The sequence below is a fragment of the Rhinolophus hipposideros genome (assembly GCF_964194185.1).
Source record: "Rhinolophus hipposideros genome assembly, chromosome: 8".
NCBI classification, from domain to species: Eukaryota; Metazoa; Chordata; class Mammalia; order Chiroptera; family Rhinolophidae; genus Rhinolophus; species Rhinolophus hipposideros.
Genome location: NC_138054.1, coordinates 82,423,267 through 82,443,775, shown reverse-complemented (window position 1 = coordinate 82,443,775; position 20,509 = coordinate 82,423,267). Strand labels below are relative to the sequence as shown.

The 20,509-nt window shown below is 48.9% G+C and overlaps 2 protein-coding genes across 4 annotated transcripts in view; both read right to left on the bottom strand.

The window, feature by feature from the left end:
* The window catches only part of TMCO4 (transmembrane and coiled-coil domains 4), a gene marked incomplete at its 5' end in the record, with an annotated part of 87,173 nt that extends 76,303 nt beyond the window's left edge, over positions 1–10,870 (bottom strand). The window contains 4 exons of one of the 3 annotated variants that reach the window (XM_081055432.1): positions 2,893–2,987; positions 4,439–4,546; positions 7,736–7,817; positions 10,370–10,870. The remainder of the gene's footprint in view (positions 1–2,892; positions 2,988–4,438; positions 4,547–7,735; positions 7,818–10,369) is intronic. The other 2 variants (XM_081055431.1, XM_081055433.1) reach the window with 2 other exon arrangements.
* A 7,430-nt stretch (positions 10,871–18,300) lies between these two features.
* RNF186 (ring finger protein 186) lies at positions 18,301–19,008 on the bottom strand (the record flags this gene model as incomplete). The annotated part of the gene is made up of 1 exon (XM_081056413.1): positions 18,301–19,008. The coding sequence occupies one exon, from the start codon at positions 19,006–19,008 to the stop codon at positions 18,301–18,303; it is 708 nt and encodes a 235-aa protein (XP_080912539.1).
* Between the last annotated feature and the right edge of the window lie 1,501 nt (positions 19,009–20,509).

Genomic DNA, 20,509 nt, shown 5'->3' with positions numbered 1-20,509 from the left:
TCGGGGAAACACGGGTACCATAATGTCCAGCATGAAAACAAGACAACAGGCTCAGAGGAGAAGTAACACCACCAGTAAATGATAGACCAAAGCCGAAAGCCAGAGCTCTTGGCCACTTACCTCTGTTTTAAACTCTCATTCTATCACCAAGAGATTTTCTAGTCTAATACTCACACTCTACACTGATTTGGGCCCATAAAATTCATTCTCATCCAGCTGAACCATAAAATTTTTGTTCTCAAAATATTACTTCTCTGGAGGAGCTATTTAAAAGTCTGTCCACAACTAATATTTCATTAGCTTTTCAAAAAAAAATAACCCTGAAGTTGTTAGAAGCAACAAACCAACATCTATTCGGCAATAACAGTTTACAAAGCACTTTCGAATCCATTTAAGTCTCACAATTACCATGCAAGGTTAAACAGGACATGAGCCATTATAATTCTCTACTCTAATGAGGCTCAGAGAGGCCAAACGATTTCTCTAAAGTTATACAGCAAGTATGTTCTGAAAGTCAAAACAGACTTTTGACTCCAAACCCCATGCTCTTTCTTCTACACCAGCATAGGGATCCTTCTTCCCTTGTTTCTGATGGAGAAACTGAGGCACAGAGCGATTAAAACCTTGCCCAAAGTTACCCAGCAAGACTGGCCTCCAATGCTTGCTCCGGGAACCCAAGTTTGAGAGTCACAGCAGTTTTTCCTGGCTCGGAGGATCATCCCAGACCAAAGGGGACAGGAGCAAGCCACAAACAAGGAAAGCACCAGAGGCGGCAGCCAGCCATGACGTCAACAGGCTTAGCGATTTCCACTACGTGTAACCAACTCTTCGTGTCATTTGGAGGCTGCAGTCACTGTCTATTACCCAGAGGAGCCCAAGGCGGGATTTTATTGGGCTGGTATCTGGGGAGACCCACCTTGGTTCTTAGTTCAAGAGGAGACAACCTTCTAATCAGAGAATCACGAGCTGGCCTGCCTCTAACCATCGGGGAGAAGGGGATACGCTTAGTGCACAAGAAGCTCTGTCAGGCCAAATTCATTCATTCGTTCAACAAAATACACTCTTGATGTCCTATAACCCATTCTCTCCACTGTAGCCCGAGTTGCCTTTTTGTCATATATACCAACCATCTCACTGGCCTGCTTAAACATCTCCAAAAGCTTCCCATTGAGCCAGGACGAATACCAACCCCCGTAGGAAGGCCTACAAGGCCCTGTGTGATGGGCTCTGCCTTCCTCTAAACTCTGTCTCATGCCCCCCACATCCGACTTGTTCACTGTACTACAGCCAAGCTGGCTGTCTTTCTGCTCTTTAGATGTTCAAGCTGGTTCCCCCTCTGGGCCTTCGTACCTGTCGTTCCCCCTGCCTGGGACACTCTTCTCCTGACACCACTGAGACTATTCTGGCCTCAGCTCAAATGTCACCTCCTCTGAGACACCTTCCCTGGTGAAAGTACTTCTGACCCTCTATCCTGGCACCATCTTCTATTTGTATAATACGTAGTCCTATATTAAATAATGTTTTAAAATTATTCGTTTACTTATGTATACAAATAGAATAGACGTATCATAGAATAGAATAGAAGCCCCTGGTTGTTCTTTTCACTGCTGTACCCCTAGCTTTCTGAGCAGCCCTCGAATATTGTAGACATTTTATAACTACTTGCTGGATGAACAAAGAAGGGTCTATGATATGTGATGTCCTGTTCTGGGCCTTGGGGCAGATTAGAGACAAAACTGACAAATTCCCTGCTCTCAAGGTGCTTACATTCTAGGGGGAGATAGGCAATAATACACCAATACATAATGATACTAATAATTTCAGTAACTTGCCCAAGAGCACATAACTAGAAAGTGGTAGAACCAAGATTTGCACTTGGGCTGTCTGGTTGTAGGATCCTGCCCACTAAATAAATCAGTCAACATGTGGTGAGAAAGTGGTCATCTGGGAAGAACAATTAGGCAGGGGAAGTGATGGGTAGGAGAGAAGTGACTTCAGTATGCAGATGAAAAGTGGCATTCCAGCAGAGGCCTGCAGGAAGGAAGGGGGACAGCCCGGTGGATGGATGGGAGAGGGAATTCCAGTAGAAGGAAAAGGACAGTCGCAGACACAGACAACTAAACAGACGATGACAAACCAGCAGCATAAATACTGTGACGGGGGAAATGCAGACAGAGAGATAAAAACAGGGGGCCTGGAACCCAGCATTGACTTCCTAGCACAGGTGATACCAGAAACAGGGGTGGGGTGGGGAAGGAGAGCATGTTCTGGGCAGAGGGGACAGCACACGTCAAGACCCAGAGGTAGAGGAGAGAAGATACTTAAGAACCAAAATGATGCTTGGTGGAAGCAGGGTTCACACAATGGGTGGGCGTGGAGGGGTGGGAGGGAAGAGACGAGGCTGGAGGGGCCAAACTGTGCAGACCAAGTTCTTCTGGCTAAGGAATCAGACTTAAGACTTAATTGTAAGACCATGGCCGTTCGGGGAGCGGTGTGGGTGCGTGGGGCCTCTTGGTACTATTTTCACAACTGCTTGGAGTCTATAATTAATTTTAAAATAAAAAGTAAAGAAAAAAGCAGTGAGCTATCTCTATAGAATTTGAAAGACGCTTTCTTAAGGTCTAAATAAATTAAAAATAAATATTCACTTCCTCCCCAAATTAACCAGTTAGTTAATTTAATAAACACGTACGGCCCCTATAGGTACCAGGCACCGTCCTCCATGCTGGAGACACAGATGTGACTAAGAAAGAGAGACAACAACCCTCCATCACGAAGCTAAACCTAGTGGGGCAAATATACAATACATCAACTCATAATAGTTAAAATAAGACCTCTTTAAGTAATGGCGAGGTTTCTGCAGAAAAAAAAAAAATCTTAAATAATACTTACCAGGATTTCAAGAAACAACTGTGGGCCTCCCTTCTAGGTCTGAAAACAGGTTATGCAGCTTCTGGATGGTTCTTCAGAGAAATATGCAAATTGCCCTGGAGAAGCAAACCAGCAAAACCAGTAGCAAAACCAGCCTGTGGGTCCATAGGGCGTGGGTTCAGAGGCATATGGGAGTGAAGGATGGGTTCTCCAGGCTCGAGGAGTCTGGCTGCTACTGTTCTCCTTTGGGCCTTTGCCTCCACAGGTCCCCCTGCCTGGGTCACCTCTCTCAGCAATGCGGCAGGCAGCTACCATTCACGGAGCTCAGCCCTGGCACTTTGCACGGACTGTCTGTTCCAACTCCTCATACCTGAGCTGTGGCAGCTGTGGGGTGGGGTATGTGCTACCTGATACTGGTCAGGGCCAGCGGTGCTTCTGCGCCCTGGGGCCACCTACGGTGCACAGAGCTGGTCCAGCAGCACCTGGGGCTCACACTGATTGACAGAGTAGCTCCCAGGGGCCCCCTGGGGGCCTTGTCCCTGCCCAGGCACTGTGAAGACACCAAGGCTTGCACTTGACCCAGAAAAGCCCTGACTTTCGGGGAAACAACATACACAGGGCGAACGCTCACCCATGGCTGGGCTGCAAAGCCCAGCTATGGGATGGCCAGGGATCAATCATGCTGGAGGGGACCTTGTTCTGACGCGCTACGATTATGATTTCTGTCTAGCCAGTCACATTATCCATCACCAAAAAAAAAATGCTGGCTGCGTTATTTTTGTCAGTAGCGGGGGGGGGGGGTAGACAGTCATTCCACACACATTTACCCTCAGGCAAGCATCTATAAGCAGGTGCCCACCCAGTATTTGCTGACTGCCGCCAAAAACCACGGGTGGATTTCCTCCTTGGGGAGATGAAAAAACTCCAAAGTCAGCACCAAGGAGAAAATCAAATATGGTCAATATCGTTCTTGAAAATCCTTTAAATCATTCTTGAAACCCTTTTAGAAGATCACATGCAAAAATGAACTTTTCTTTTTCTTACATGCTAGCAGCCACCTGTGGCCTGTTTTCTTTCCTTTCCTTTCCTTTTTTTTTTTTTTTTACTTGGAGCAGTCAGTGAAGGCCAAGGTTAAATTTGGTGTGTGTGGTTGTTTTTTTTTTTTGGGGGGGGGGTGTCACTTTCTCTCTCTTCCTCTTTTCTGGTTAACTGGTCACAGATGCATTTTTAAATGAGTCTGCAGTACAGCAAAATGAGCATTACTACTAGAGAGATGGCTCAAGTGTCACGCGAAGGCTGAGGACTAATTATTTGGGAGCCAAGAAGAAAGAAAAGCATCTGGCTGAAGAAATCCTTTACAACAAATAGAACTACTGCACGGCACTGTTAGGCCAGAAACTCAGAAGACTGTAGATCAAAGAACACACACACACACACACACACACACACACACACACACACACTGAGATAATCTTGAGATGGTTCTAGAAGGGAGGATTCTAGACTGTCCCAGTTTACTCCCCCTCCCCACTCTGGCATTTTGGGAGAGAAACCATTCATCCCATACCTCTATCTAGAAGTTACATTGGAAGCCACTTGTAAATGCAGCATCTCAGGAGGTCTCTATGGCAACAGTTTCAACATAGAAGAATCCAGAGGGTTTTGGACAATCCCACTACAAACCAGAAGGAAAAAGGGATGTTGGCACAGGGAGAAAGTTCCCATCCCAACCTCACCTCAGCAGCCTGGAGGAGGGGCTGGTGACAGGGGCAGCAGGACAGGGGGACAGCATGAGGTGGATATCCAGGGTCCGCATTTATCACCGTGCCCTTCCTCCCTTACACCCTAATATAAGCTGCCATCCTCTCTCTGGCAGGAGCCTTCTCATCAGTCTCCCGCTTCTTTCTGCCCTCTCCCCTAATTATCTGCCACACAGCAAGCATCCAGATAGCTCCGCCTCAAACTGAAGTCAAATCATGTCCCTTCTCTGCTCCAAACCACCAATGACTCCCTCCTCACCCACAGTCACGGTCCTTATAATGGCAAGTGGGCCACGTGCAGTCTGTTCTCTTCCTCCTCCCCGCTTCACTCATTCAGCTCCAGCCACACCATCCTTCTGCTGCTCCCAGATGCCACCCGGCATGTCCCCATCTCAAGGCCCTGGCCTCGGCTGTTCCCTCTGCTGGGAATACTCTTCCCCCAGAAAACCACATGGCCAGCTCCCTCATCTCCCCTGGTCTTTCCTCAAATCTCATGGCTCAGTGAGACCTCTCTGCCCCAGCCTTTCAGCCAGTCCCTTTTATCCGGTTCCTCTGCTTGGGCCACAGCACACATCACTGTCTGACATACTACCGCATTTACTTGTTTATGTTTATTGTTATTGTCTGTCTCCCTCTGCCCACACATAAACACAGCAGGCAGTGATAAACATTTGTTGAATGAATAGTGGCTTCCACTTGGGATAACTAAAAAATAATTCAAGGGCAAATCTGCCTGGGAAGGAAGGGGGAAAAATGGCAAAGTGTGTAATGGTTCATTTGACCCACCGGTTTTCAAACTGCTCCACAGAGACCCAGAGATTTCGTTGGTGGTCAAGAGGAGATCCAGTGGGGAACCCTCAACACCCACCTTCATATTATAACCATAAATGATCCAGCAATACCACTCCTGGGTATATACCCAAAACAATGAACATCAGGGTCTCAAAAAGATATTTGTACATCCGTGTCTAAGAGAGCAATAGCTAAAAGGTAGAAGCAGCCCAACTGTCCATCGACAGATGAATGGATAAATAAAATGTATTATATACATCATCAGCCTTAAAAAAGGAAGGAAATTCTGACATATTGCCACATGGGTAAAACTTGAGGACATTACCCTAAATGAAATCAGCCAGTCACAAAAAGACAAATACTCTATGATCCAACGTACGAGTATAGGAAATATTTTTGTCAAAATCACAGACAGAAAGTAGACTGGTGGTTACCAGGGGCTGGGGGGTGGGGGGAATGGAGAGTTGTTTAATGGGTATGGCGTTTCAGATTTGCAACTTGAAAAGATCTGGAGATGGGGTACATAACAATGTGAATATACTTAACACTACTGAACTATATACTTAAAAGTGGTTAAGGCGGTAAATTTTATGTTTATGTGTATTTTCATCACAGTTAATTTTTTTAATTAAATAAATCGTAACAGTACGTCCCTGGTAAATGTTAGCGATGTGCCCCCCCTTTCCTCGCATCATCTCATTTCCTTCCAACAATCCTACAACGTAGGTGCTATAATCTCCATTTTACAAATAGAGACAGAGTGGCTCTGAGAAATGAAGGTCAAGGTTGCTGGACAAGTGATGTGGGATTTAAATCTGTGCCTAGGTCTTAGCCCCAAGGCAGCCATCTTATCTATGAGACTATACCGCTTCCCTTTGGTCTAGTTTATACCCTAACGTGGCCCCAAAGATTTGAAACACAACCTGAAAACCACCAAATGATGATGAATCTCAGTAGCTCCTATCTGTCCACAGGCTAACATCTCTCATTTTTCAGCCAGCCCCAAGCATCTCTGGGATGGGCCCAACCTGTCTTTCCACCTTTGCTTTCCTCTACTCCCCTTCTTCCAGCCAGCCTTCAGCCAAACTGAACCATCCGCTACTTCCAGCCCATCCCGGGTTTTCTACGTTGGGCCTCAGCTCTGCTGTTTTTTCCTCAGTCTGGGTTCTCATGTCCAAATGGTGTCCTTTCCCAAAAGCAGTTTAATAATAAAATCAGTGAAGATTTCCTGTAGGCTTACTTTCGTGATCCCATGTCAGCCTCACAATCACCTGCTGAGGATGACTATCTCTGCCCCCATTGTACAGATGAGAAAACTGAGGCTCACAGAGGTGAGGGCCACACAGCTGGTACATGGCAGTACCAGGATGTACCCTCAAGGCCTGTGTGACTTCAAATCCAAGTTCTTTTCAATTTCATTACAGGGAATCAGGGACTGCCATGAGCCTTCCTGGATTTGTCCCGCTAAAGTGCGGCCTGCTTCTTCTGAAGCCTCTCACTTCCTCTCAGGTATAACAGCTGGTTGCTTCTGCACCGGTCCCCACCGACTAGGAGGGTCAGGGTAGGAATGGATGATGCTCTGACATTAGTGCTTCCTCCAGCAGAGCTCCCTCAGTTATTCATTCAGGTCTCAAATAGCAGGTACTGTGTTTCCTCGAAAATAAGACCTAACCGGACAATTAGCTCTAATGCGTCTTTTGGAGCAAAAATTAAAATAAGACTGGGTGTCATATCATATCATATCATATCATATCATATCATATCATATCATATCTCACCGGGTCTTATATTAATTTTTGCTCCAAAAGACACATTAGAACTGATTGTCCGGCTAGGTCTTATTTTCGGGGGAAACTTGGTACCACTCCCCCCTCCTACCAGACCCTGTGTGACTCTTATTTATGGAATTTGCCACCATCTGACAGCGGATTACAGGCTTGTTTGTGGTCTGTCTCTCTCATTAAGGAAAGCTCCACGAGGCCAGGGGCTTTTGTGTCATGTTTCCTGAGGTATCTTAGCACAGTGCCTGGCAGAGTAGGTGAAAGAAGGAATGAATGAACACCTACCCGTACAATTAAAAAATGACTTCAGCATCATTTTTCGATGGACAATACAGTTTCACACAAAGCAAGGTCCCCATATTTGCTCAAGAGCTAATCCCAAAGGTAGATTTCATTACTGAGCACCTCAAACCGAACGTGGACCAGTCCTGGAGACACGGGGGTTATAGTCTGGGTGGCGTACAGGTTACAGCCAGAAATTAATCCCAGTGATGAGTGAATAATACCACTTGAGCTAAACCTCCCACGTACCTGGGGATGTCTTATATGGCCTGGGGTACTTGGAATGAAAGTCAAGGCTGGGCTCAGATCTTAAGGATGAGGAGGTGTTAACCTGTGAAAAGGAAGCACGAGGAGGAATGGTCTAGAAGAGCATGTGCAAAGGTCCTGGGGAGAGGGGAGCAGTGTGCCTCAAGCACAGAGGGCATTGATAAAGTGGTCTGAGATGGGCTGGAGGAGTAGCCCTGGCAAAGGTGGGGCCCAGACTGTGCAGGGTCTTGTGGTCCATGGTAAGGTTTGTGTTCTTTACCCTAAGAAAATGGGAAGTCACAACAGGGTTTTAAACAGAGGGTGGTACAATTGGATCGGGTCTGGCTGCCAGGTGGAGGGTCGCTAAGTGGAAAGTGGGTTGGATCCTCTCTCCAGCCCCCTTCTGCCAGCAAGGCAGCAGGGCCCCCATCTCATCTGTAGCTCCTATAGCAATGTTTACAAAACATTCAGGCCATAAAGGACACGGCGATAAACCGATAAACCACCGAATGACATTTCTCAGGTTCCACAGGTGCGGGCCCAGGTGGCTGATCTAACCAGTGCAGTCTGGTGGCAACCAGTACAGGGAGAGGTGGTTTCAGGCTCCTGAGAAATGTGCCAGGCTCTGACCTTGATAAACTTCACAGGCTGAGCTACGGCAATCTAATGAGTTAATGGTTAAGGCCAACCATTCCTAGGCCTAAAAAAGCAAAAGGACTCCCAGAGTGGCAGACACTGCACAGGGCCCTTTGTGGCTTCAGCTCCTTTCATCCTCATGACAACCTTGGAGACAGGTATTTTACAAATGAGGAAACTGTCCAAGGTCACTCAGGAAGGAAGTTGCAAAGTGAGGACCTGAGCCCACATCTATCTGTCGCTGCACAGGCTTGTAAAAGCTGAAATGTTGACTGTGACATGGGCATTCCATTGCTCGAGCCGGGACGAGCTGGGACCTCAGCCACCCGCATGGCTGCCTCTTACATTTCTTTACTCAGTGCAATAACAGGTTATCAACAGGGTTACTAGAGCCACTAAACAAATACACTCTTGTTTATCCCTGATTTTACAAGACCCCTGGCACAAGCCATGCTCTGGATTGTGCCATACCATTTACGAAGCATTTGGACATAGTATCACCAACACTGTGAAGTATGATGGTCCCCATTGTATGATAGGAAAACAGAGGCCCAGAGAGGTGGAGTGACAAGATGACACAGCTAGGAAGTGGCAGTGACAGGTTTCCAGGCTCTTGGATTAGTTTAGGGCTTCCTTTGGACCACTCCCCACCCATCTAGCGCTGCCCTCCCCCCCAAATCCCTGGGGAGTAGGGGAGAAAGCTCAGGCTGGTAGAGCATCTCCAACAAGCAAGGGCCGAAGGCTCAGAGGGCTTGAGGCTGTGAGGTTTGGTTTCTGTTTGCCTCTTTCCATACTTCACAGGTTGGAAAGATTCCAATGGTTTCTCCTCTCTGCCCAGCCTTTCTCGCCTCCCCCGTCCCACCAACTCCCACTGAAGGGCAGTGTTTTATTCCACTCTGCAGTGTACTCCTGGAGGACAGCACTTGTCTTGTTCATGCTGTATCTTCAGTACTTAAACAATCACTCTGCTGCATAGTAGGTCCTCAATAAGTATTTGTTGAATGGATGAGTAGATGCCCCTAAAGTTTAAAGGGGTTTCATGTATTCTGCAGCGAAATGAACACTGGGTTAGCGAGAGGAGAACTAACCTGTCGACTCCTACTTTGTGTTAGGAGTCTCTAGGCCAAGACCCTGGCTCTAGCCTGGCTGTGCTCTGGACTCCCTGTGTGACCTCAGAGCAGGGCAGAGAAAGGACACCGGAAGGCCTACTCTGTGCCAGGCACTGGGTCAGGCTCGGGAGGGGGAGGTAACCCAGGGTCTTATTCTGTTCTCCTTCCTTGCAGTGTGGGCTTGGGGCAATCACTCCATCTCTCTGAGCATCGGTTTACCTAGCTGTAAATAGACTCTCCAGTGAGTAGCTGTCATTCTTCCCTCTTCTAACAACAGCGGCTGGGTGAGAAGACATGGCTGGCCTGTAACATAGGGGGCCTGGATTTTTCTTCAGAGGTTTTTCCCAACCCCCCTCAGTGGTCTGCTGTGAGATGGGAGGCTGTAGGCACAAGGAGAGAGGGGGCAAGGGGTGCCAGAGGCCTTCCACACCAGTGCCTGCAGATGAGTGGAGGGGCTGCGTGGAACCAGAGGAAGCTCGTTGACCCCGGTGACCCCGTGTGACCTCAGGCAAGTTCCTTCTCTCCCCCGACCAGAGCAGCGTCTTCACTTATGAAGGGAGGGGCTGGGTGACTTCTAAGGGCCCAGAGCTATCAGCTGGAAGGCAGGAGACACCTGAGTGCACTGCCCGGCCTCAGTTTCCCCAGCTGCCGCACCACGTGATTTCTAAGGGCACTTCCGGCTCAGAAAGAAAACAAGCAACAACCAGGCAGCCTTGACTCCAGGGCAGTCAGCGTTGGGGGAGCGCGCGGCCCCTCCCGGTGGATCCCGCGCCCACGAGGGGCGGAGGGAGGGGTGGGGGCAAAGGGCCCGCGCGGCCAGGAAGGCGGGAGCTCCCGCGCGGGGCCCGCGGGGTGGCGGCGGGGAGTGGCCCCGGCGGGACAGGCCCCTTACCTGGAAGCGAAGGCGGCGGCGGCGGCTCGGAGGACTCGGCGGCTCGGGCTCCTCCCGCCAGCTCCTCCCCCGTCCGGGCCCCGCCGCCCGGCGGACAGGAGTCCGGAGTGGGGCCTTCCGGGCTCCAGTTCGCGGGCGGCGTGTCCTTACCCGGCTAGTCCCGCTGTCACTCCGAGGCCGGGGTGCCGGCATCAGGAAGTGGCGCGCACACCCAGGCGCCAAACTCGGTTTGTAGGTGTATTTCCCCTCCAGGAAGCAGCCGCACATCAGGGCTGGAGAGAGGGCCCTGCGAGGCTCCACTCTGCCGAAAGGGCTCGCGAGGGGCTTGGCTCCGGAGGGAAGGGTCCAATAGTGACTTGGATGGAAGTCTTCCAGGGTAAATTATGTAAAATCAAAGAACCAGCCTCGGAAACACCCTCCCTGCTTGTATAGACAGCACGTTGAAGTGTACAGAGTGTTGAGATATCTGTGCTCTCCCGGAGTTTTCTGTTTCTCCACCGCTAACTTTGGGTCACTCTCAAGACCTTTGCATTTGAGGTGCACGTGCCTGGCACTCTGCCCCAGACCTTCCTCTTCCAGGGTTCCCAGCTTTCCGTTGCGGTGTCCACTCAGAGTGGCATCTGGGAGTCTTCCCTGACTACCAGCACATTCAGTCATTGAACCAACATTTACTGAGCACCTACTAGGTGTCAGGTACTGTTCTAAGGGCAGGGGAATCACACCAAGCTTTCGTTCCCGTTCTATTTAATCAGAGTATTTCTCACGCTGTGGAATTATTTTGTTCATTTTCCTGTTTGAGGTTATTATCTGCTATCCTCACTAGAATTTAAAAGTGTGGATAGTGTGTGTAGGGGATATTGGTTGCCTTGTCTTCTGCTGTGTGCCCAGCCCCTGGGACTGTGCCAGGTATTTGATAGGTGCTCAGGATCATTTAATGAATGCACCAACGGATCTTATTCCCCTAGCAACCCTATACATTCTTATCACACCCACTCTACAGGACAGAAAACTGAGGCTCAGGGCCAGGCCACGCAGAAGCCACAGAGCTGACGAGTGTGAGCGGGAGCATGAATCATTGTGGCTACAAAGTCTGTTGCTCTTTCGGTGGAGACAGCCTAGTACCGTGATTGGAAAAGGCAGTGGATGGGGTCAGAGACCAGCTTCCAGTGACTCATGCCTTTGTAGAATGCTTTAGACCTCCATCTCCTCATCTCCCCACTGGCCAATTGGGACTAAGAAGAGCTGCTCTGCCTACCTACATGTCTGCTGGGAAGGTCAAATGGATCAGTGGTGCACCCTTCAGGGACATAGAGAGTTATAGATGAGCCTGTGGGCCTTGCTGAGATGGAATATTAGTAACCGTATGGAATTGGATGCCAACAGAAAACCTCCAGCCATCAGCCCGCCTTCTCTCATTGTCTGGTGGCCCCTTCCAGCCAGATTGGCTTTGTGGGACCATGTGTCACTGCACGATGGTTTTGCCATTGAACACTCTTGACTTGGCCAGGGTCATCGAACTACAAGAGGGCAGAGCCAGCTACAAGATGTCTGGACTTGGCAGATTCTGCTATCCTACCCTCTCGTGGGCTTAAATATCAATACAGATTCAACGATATTTAGATGAGTTGCAGATAATAATCGCTAGCAGGATGGTTTGCAGATAATAGCTCCCCAGGACGGGCTGGCTCCTTTGCTATGTCCCACAGACGTCCATCCTTCCAGGCCTGACCTGGCCTGGATGTTCTTTGAATGGAACTGAATTCTGGGGTGTTATCACTGAAGGCAGTCCCACCTCCCTTCCGTAGAGCGTCTTTATGATGCCATCATGCTGAACTTAAGACTGAATGACTCAGAGGATGGTTTATGGTCACTCCTTTCCTCATGATGCTCAGAAATAAACAGGGCTTCGGTGGGGAGGGACTGGACACGCTTTCAGAGGCAGCCCAGGTGGAGTGTTGCAGAAGGTTTGTGGTTACCATGGATATTGTTACATTGCTAAGCAATCTCTTGTTTATGTTTCCAAGGCATCTTTGACCCAAAGAACTTAACATCTTTTTGTTAATTGGACCATCAAGTGGAATTGGCTAAGCTAAGTGGCCGGGGTTTGGGGTCAAAACCACTTGGATTAATATTTTTCCCCACCATTCTTGTGTGTTAGGCAATACTTTTGTAGTCCTCTACCTTATCTCCTTATCTGTCACACAGAGGCTTGAGTGATGACCCCTACATGTTTCTTATCTATAAGAATGCTTTGCACTTGCCCCTGGCCTGACATTTTCTATTGCACGAGACCCATATCTTAGTGGTACGTGACATATCTTTAGCTGGGACATGAACTTGCATTAAATCACGTTGGATCATACATAGAAAATTATGTCCCTTCAATCCTTATTCTATTGAGAATAGTTTGATGTTATTGAATCTATTTTTTTTGAAGTACAATTTTTATTTGTTTCTTATAAACTATTAATCAAGGCCATTAAGTAAACTCATGTTTAAACCATTTTTCTTTGTGATATTCACAAACAAATATATATGCATATATATATATATATATATATATCTTTTTTAAAGCAACTCTGTTGAGAGATCTTTGACATATAAACATTATATATATTTAAGGTATACAGTTGGATGTTTTGACATATGTATACCTTGTGAAAAGATCATGCCAATCAGGTCAGGAATATTGGTTGCAAGCAACAGAAACTGATTCTGGCTATATAGAAAAACAATTGATTGTAGGGAAGGAAGCTGAGCATTCACTGAATCAACCAGTGGCTCGAAAACAAGAGCTATGGGGACCACTTGGTCTGCTGCTGCTGCTGCTTTCAAACCTTCATCCCTCCATCACTAGCCCCGGATTCAAGTTCTGGAAAAGATCATGTGACTTCTATCATGAGATGGCCTAAGATGAAATGGGAGGTGGGTAGAGAAAGGACTGAGTGTCCCAGTTGGCCAGTGGTTGCTGGTAGAACTCTTCTTTTGACAAGATTAGCGACAGGGCAGTTTCCTCAGACAGGGAGATGGGAAGGTCAAGAGGAAGGGGGCAGCTGAATATAAGACAGTCAAAGGAGAGATGAGAAGACAAATGTCCACGATAGTTTTATCCTTTTTGAGCAAACAAGCTCTTATGGTGGGTACTGCAAGCATTCTGAAAAACACGCTTGCTTGCTCCTCAGTGTAGACAGGCTGCTAAGAAGCAGTTTGAAGCAGTGGGAAGTGCAGACATAGCTTTGGAGTCAGGTGGTTCAAATTCTAGTACCTTTCTCACTTGTGACCTTGCGTCAAGTGCCTTAACACCCTGGGTTTTAACTCTTTACTTTGTGAAATGAGGATAATAATTCAGTAATGCTCGTAGGTTGTTGCAAAGATTAAAAATAATTTATGAAGTGTGGATTCTTTTTTTTTTAATTAAATTTTTATTGGGAAATATTGGGGAACAGTGTGTTTTTTCAGGACCCGTCAGCTCCATGTCAAGTCGTTTTCAATCCAGTCGTGGGGGGCGCAGCTCAGCTCCAAGTCAAGTTGTTGTTTTCAATGTAGTTCTGGAGGGCACAGCTCACTGGCCCATGTGGGAATCAAACTGGCGACCTTCATGTTATGAGCACTGTGCTCCAACCACTGAGCACACCTGCCGCCCCTAGGAAGTGTGGGTTCTGATTCCAACTTCTCCTCTGACACATTGAGCACAATTTTGGAGTGGGGAGTGGAATATCAGGGCTTCTCTGAATCTTGATGTCCCATCCACAAAACGGGAGAAGTAAGACCTAATCTTGGGAGTCAATCAGACTTGACTTGGAGCCCAACATTGCCACTTACGTGCTACAAGACTCTGGGCAAGTTATTTCGCTGAACTTGAAGTAGCCCAGCTCAGAGGCACGGTGCAAGCACAGGCACAGGGGCGATGCTGTATGGGTTTCCTAGAGCTGCCACACGTGCCACAATACCTCGTTTCTTAAACAACACCAATTTATTGTCTCACACAGTTCTGCAGGCTAGAAGTCCATGATCAAGACGCTGTGAGCTCGGTGGGAGAATCTATTGCATGTCCCCTCCCTAGCTTCTGGTGGCTTGCTGGCCATCTTTGCTGTTCCATGGCTTCTGCTGCATCTCCTGGTCTCTGCCTTCTTCACGTGGTATCCTCCCTGTGTGTCTTCATGTTGTCTCCCCTCTGTGTGTAGCTGTTTCTGTGTCCAAATCTCCCCTTTATATAAGGACACCAGCCATATTGGATTAGGGCCCACCCTAATGACCTCATTTTAACTTGATTATCTCTGTAAAAAACCCTATTTCCAAATGAGGTCACATTGTGAGGTAGTGGGGGTTAGGGCTTCCATCTCTCTTCTTTTGGGGAAGGGGACACAATTCAACCCACAACAGGTGCTTTGTTGTGGTTTTGTATGTTAGTTTTCCTTCCTTGTCAAAGTTCCTTATCAAATAAAATTAAATAACCTGCTCAGTATCTGGAACAGAGCAGACCCTCAATAAATATTTGTTGAATAAATGCATGAATGGATCCTAGATTCCATCCGTGGAGTCCGAGATTCCATGGTGTTCTGAATTCTTCTGAGAGTTGTCTACTGACCCTCAAATAATCCCCCCTTTTTTTTAAAAAAAAAAAATTAATTTCAAGATCCTCTGACAAGACTCTAAAGTTCATAAGAATAGCTCCAGGCAGGTTCAAGAGCTGGGATCTGATTTCCTTTGAATGTGCTCTATGCCGTTCCCATAGCTTGAGAAATTGCAGGAATGTCCTTCGTTCCTGGAAATGTTTTCCTCTGCCACAAAGAATTGATTGTTCTAGCAAAGGCTGAAAAACTTCCTCCAGTCATTTGGGAAGAGTGTCCAATAATGAACAGGGACTGGAAGGTGAGATGAGAACATGGCGGTGGGTAATGGGACAGGTGAGCTCCCACAGCCCTCTGCCCCAGACATGCGCTACGTCAGGAAGCTGTAACCCAATGGCGGAATGCCATGTCTTCTTAATTCTTCCCCCTTTCATCCAGGGGCGGGGGCACATACCTTGAATACTTACACGATGCGCCCGGAATGTACCATCTGACACAGCAAAGGGATGGAAAGTCCACACTCGAATTGGATGCCTGCAGTCTACTCTCGGCCCCACCCCTGCCTCACTGTGTGAGCTGGAGCAAGTTCCTTAACGTCTCTGTGCCGCAGCACCCCTGTTGGTCATTTGGGGGTAATAATAGTACCTACCTCATAATATACGTAATGACATACGTAATAAACTTGGCACAGTGCACTCAAGTCGTGTTAGCAGTTATTGTTTTATTATACTGTTGCTGAGGACCCTGCCGATGTTCAGGCTGAGGATGGGGCTGGTGAATGCTGGTAGCGCGGTTTTAATAAACTTCCTTGTCAATAAGAGAATCAGATCATTCCTGTTAGGGCTTTCTAGAACGCGACCCATCTCTCTCGCCTTGTCTTTTCATTTCCCTGCTTCATCTCTGTATGACCCTCGGAGCTCAGCCGTGGATGACTTCACTACTTGCCCCAGTAGCCCTCTCAATGCATTATAAGCTCTGATTCAAGGAACCCGAGTCTCAGAGAGGAGAGGTGGCTTCTAAGTGCTGAAGCTAGAATTCTAGCCAGGTATGACTCACTCTTAGGAAGACGGGTCTGATGGGGATAAAATGTGGCCTCCTCCTGCAATGCCTCTCCATCCTCAGAACCCCCCTGAGAACCTAAGCACAAAGTTCTTCACTAGGTTGGCCTGTCCCGGACAATGCTCCCACTCTGGACTGGCTTCTACACCCCATCACCAAGGCCAGTCCCCTGTTTGCTATTCACCCAGGGGAGTCAATGACTGATGCTAAAGGCAGCCCATTAGGACACAGGATTCTCCTCCAGGAGCACTTCAAATTGTCAGGGAGATATGGGGGAGATATGGGATGTCCTCCCCCACTTCACAGGTAAGCAAACTAAGGCTCAGAGAAGTTCTATAACTTTTACTGGTTACACACTAGGCCAGAACTTAGCTTTAAGCCTTGGCCTGCCTCTCTGGTTTCTTCCACTCACATCCCCTTGCAACACTTCCTGTTGCCTCTGCTCCCCTCCAGGGCAGCTTGGGCTGATATTGGCCTCTGGTGCTCTCTGTCTCCATACTGCCAGGGGCCAGAAGGTGGTTGGGACCAGCTGGGCTTCAAGGGGAGTGGTGACAGCAGTGTCAGGACATCTTTGCCTGGTGACAGCAGTTTCAGGACATCTTTGTCCAAGGGATTGGAGGACACACCGGTTGGGGAGGGGAGGCTGGGACTGAGTGGTAAAATTCTGCAGGAAAGCCAACCCATTTTTATCATTCTCTTTTTTTTTCTGCTTTCTTCCGCCTCCTCCCCTCCCCTCCTCTCCGCTCCCCTCCCCTCCCCTCCCTTCCCCTCTCCTCCTCTCCAAGGGGTTGTTTCTCAATCTAGTTGGGTAGGACGCAGCTCCCTGGTCCCTGCTGGTATTATGAGCCTTGCGCTCCCCCCACCCCCCCTTCCGGGTCTTAGGAATAATCCAGTCCTACCGGCTCATTTTGGGGACAATGAAGCTCAAGACCTTGTTCAGCAGCACAGAACCACAGGGTCATGATCAAGTCCCTGTGCTGCGGTGGCAGAGTTCTTGTGCCCCCCACCCCCGACAGGGTACAGTCACTCTAAACAAGTCTCCAACCTGCAACTGTCATTCTACCGGGAGGAAAGGGGGCAGGGAAGGACAATGGATTGTGCTCAGCGAGCTCTCTGAGGCGCCACGTCTACTTCCCAATGAAGGGGCCTTTGCAAGGAAATAACATGTCATCTCCCACCCTCCACTGCCCTGCACCCCCCGGGTCTCTCTGGCTGAGGCCTGACCTGGGTGACCATACAAGATTATCCCGCCGCAGAAGCCTCCTCTATGTTATGGAGCAGAAATAGTCGAGAAAAGACACAAAAGCCTTTCAGATGAATGACTCTCAGAGCAAGGTGGAAAAGGTGGGGTTATTGGAGAGGACCATTGCATTTATGGGGCCTCTTATCTTTATGACCAAAGCTCAAATGGGAATCGAGATGCCGTAATAAAGAAAGCAGCACCCATATGCTTTGATTCTGGAGTGGGGGACTGTACATCAGATGGGCAGCGGGATCTGCTGTGGGGTGGTGCAGGGAAGCCCTTGTTGCTCTGAGATTCTCTGTTAAATCAGGGCCCGATAACAGGGAAATCGTGGTGGGGCTGCTGGGGCAAATTAATTCCCAGACCCACCTGAGTCCCCTCCACTGGTCCCCAGCTCTGCTGATTTAATGTGGGAGCTCCCCGGCAGCATCAAAGTACCACTTCCCCACACAAGTTCTTTTCTTCCTTCCTTGGGGGTGACTCAATGGGAGACCCAAGCCGCGGGGTCTTTGGTAAGATGTGATGGGCAGGATATGGCAGAAATGGAGGGGGCACAGGAGGACTTCCCCTGGGCTCCAACTTCCCAGGAGGGAAACAGCCTAAGAGGCAGAAATATGAACAAATTGCACCAAACACACATAAAAAAAACCGAACCAAAACCAAGAAAATAAAACCAGCTACATAAATTGCAAAAAAAAAAAAAAAAAAAAAGGAGTTCTGGTTCTATTTGTTCTTCAATATTGTCAATATTGTAATACTTTCATCGAGGCATAGTAAGAAAAACCAGAAACATTGTAATAAGAGGAACAGAAGCCCGCCTGGCTTGTATCTATCATGCAAGTCATTTGTGCCTGGTCCCCACCCCAAACAGGTTCGCTGTGCTGTACCGTGGATAGGCATGAGTCTATCACCCAAGCACGTAGTTCTTGACCCAAGATAGCCATTCTGGCTTTGGCTTGCAAGTCTGGCTGGCATTTCATCTCCCGAGGGAGCCAGTCTTACATCATGGCCCCTTACCCTGTTCACTGTGAGAGTAATGGGGCCTGGGCGGGCTGCGCTCAGGCAACAGAAGAGATCTCGCTGTGTTTCTGCTCTCTGCAGAAGAGAGTCCTGGGGGAGGGCCAGCAGCCACCCTGGCTGCTGGGGTGACAGCAGAAGATGGCAGCCATCAGCAAGACCAGGGCAATGATGCCGATGAGTGCCCACTGGATGAGGCTGGGGTAGATGAAGGGCAGGATGAGGATGATGAGCAAGACCAGTAGGAGCAGGTGTGCCACCAGGCGCCGGGCTGCCACGCGGTTGGCATTTGCCACCTCCTGCCCATCTTCTCCTACCAAGCCTGGGTGCCCTGCTGTCAAGGTGGCAGGACTCAGCAGCCCCTGAGGACAGAGCCACACCTCTGAGCATGGCCGGGCTAGCTGCCCCACCACGGCCTCCTGGTCACGCAGGCTGCAGATGAGGCCTCCGGGGACGGTGGTGGCCTTACGGCACAGTGGGCAGGTGACGGACCAGGTGTCGTCCTGCACACACAGCAGAAGCTTCAGGCAGACAGCACAGAAGGAGTGCTGGCAGCCCAGCAGCTTAGGAAGTCGGGCATAGCTGTAGGGCTCCCGGCACACCAGGCATTCCAGGTCACGATCTGTGGACCCACGAGGACCCCCAGCAGGGGCTGCAGTGTTGGTGGTGGTGGTGGCTGCTGCAGAGATGGGCTGGGGCTGCTGGGGTGCTGGCTGCTGCGGGACCTCAGTGCAGGCCATTCTGGGCATGGGAGCCGGTGGGACGTGGCAGCTCAGGGCCTGGGCATAGACAAGGAGCGTCAGGCAGCAGGTGCCACTGGGACCTGGAAGTAGTCTGACCTTAGGCTGGGTGTCTCAAGCCTCCGTTTCCTTCTTGTAAGGTGCCTGGTGACAACAACCGTCTGGCCACTCTCCCAGGGCTGCTCAGCTTGTTTCTGAGTTTGTGTTGTCCCTTCAGGTATTGTTATTATTTCTTTTCTAGAAACCTAGGGTTAATCAGTAACTTGCAGGCCTGGAGACTTTGAATTACCTGATAGAAGGGCCAAAGTGGGCGGGGCCTACGAGTGAATCAGGACTTTCCTGTTGGAGCCGGGTGACTCATGAGTGCCTTGTGAGCTTTCGGATGCCTTAGAATTCCCACCACCCCTGGAGCCTTTTAAAGTGCAGCTCTCTGGATCCCAAACCCAGAGACTGAGATTCAGTAGGTTTGGATGGGATCTAAGAAGGCACAGTTAACAGACATCATCACGATTTAGGTGGGGGACCCCACTTTGAGAAACAACACTATAGGGGGGATCTCAGACAAAACCTTTTGGATGTCAGGATCATCCAAAAATTTGTGCTTTGAGCACATTTGCAAGCAGGTGGCCTCATGAAGAAAAGACGAGTGTTTGTTCCTTCATTTCTTTGCCAGAATTGTACACCTGAAATCTATGTAACTTTACGAACAATTGTCACCCCAATAAACTTTAATTTAAAAAAAAAGAAGAGGAGGAGAGGAGTGATAGGAAAGTATTCTGAGTAGTGGGGGGGGGGGCAGAAAGCCCAGCCAAACACAGAAAAAAACAAACCATCCCACAGCTAATTAGCACCAGGTACTGCTGTATGTCCCTCTACAGTCACGACTCTTGTATTAACAGTTAACTGATTCTCAAGCATCTCATCTATACCCGCTGTGCACTTCACATACCTGATAGCAGGTGTCATTAGTTGTGTGCGAGGCACACTGCACACCCACTAGTAAGAGGAAGAGCTGCCATTTATTTGGCCTATTCTGAGGAAGCCCCATGTCAGGGATCTTATCTACGGTCTCCTGGAATCCTGGCACAGCGCTATAAAGAAGGCACTGGAGGCCTGAAAGCCAAAGCAGGGTGTGGCCAGGGCAAGACAGCTGGCTGCCCGCCAAGGGGCCTTCCCTGGGGCAGGAGCTTGTGGAATCTACCAGCGTCCAAGGTCGGGTTCCCAGCTTCGTGGGTCCAGAAACTCAATCTGGTCAGTTTGTTGGAGGCAATTGGCTTCCAGAAAGCTGACTCAAGCTAACAGGACTCATGTGGGACTGACAGATATAAGCAGCACGGCCGTTAAGAAAACGTGATCTCTTTACCTTGCCCTGAACGTCAGAGGGCGGGTGGCACAATACACTCCCTCAAACAATTGCCTCACTGAGGCCACAACAAATCTGCAAGGACACGTGGAGTGATCTGCTCGTGTCACATGTTGAGGTCTACAGAGTCCAGCTCTTCTGATCCAA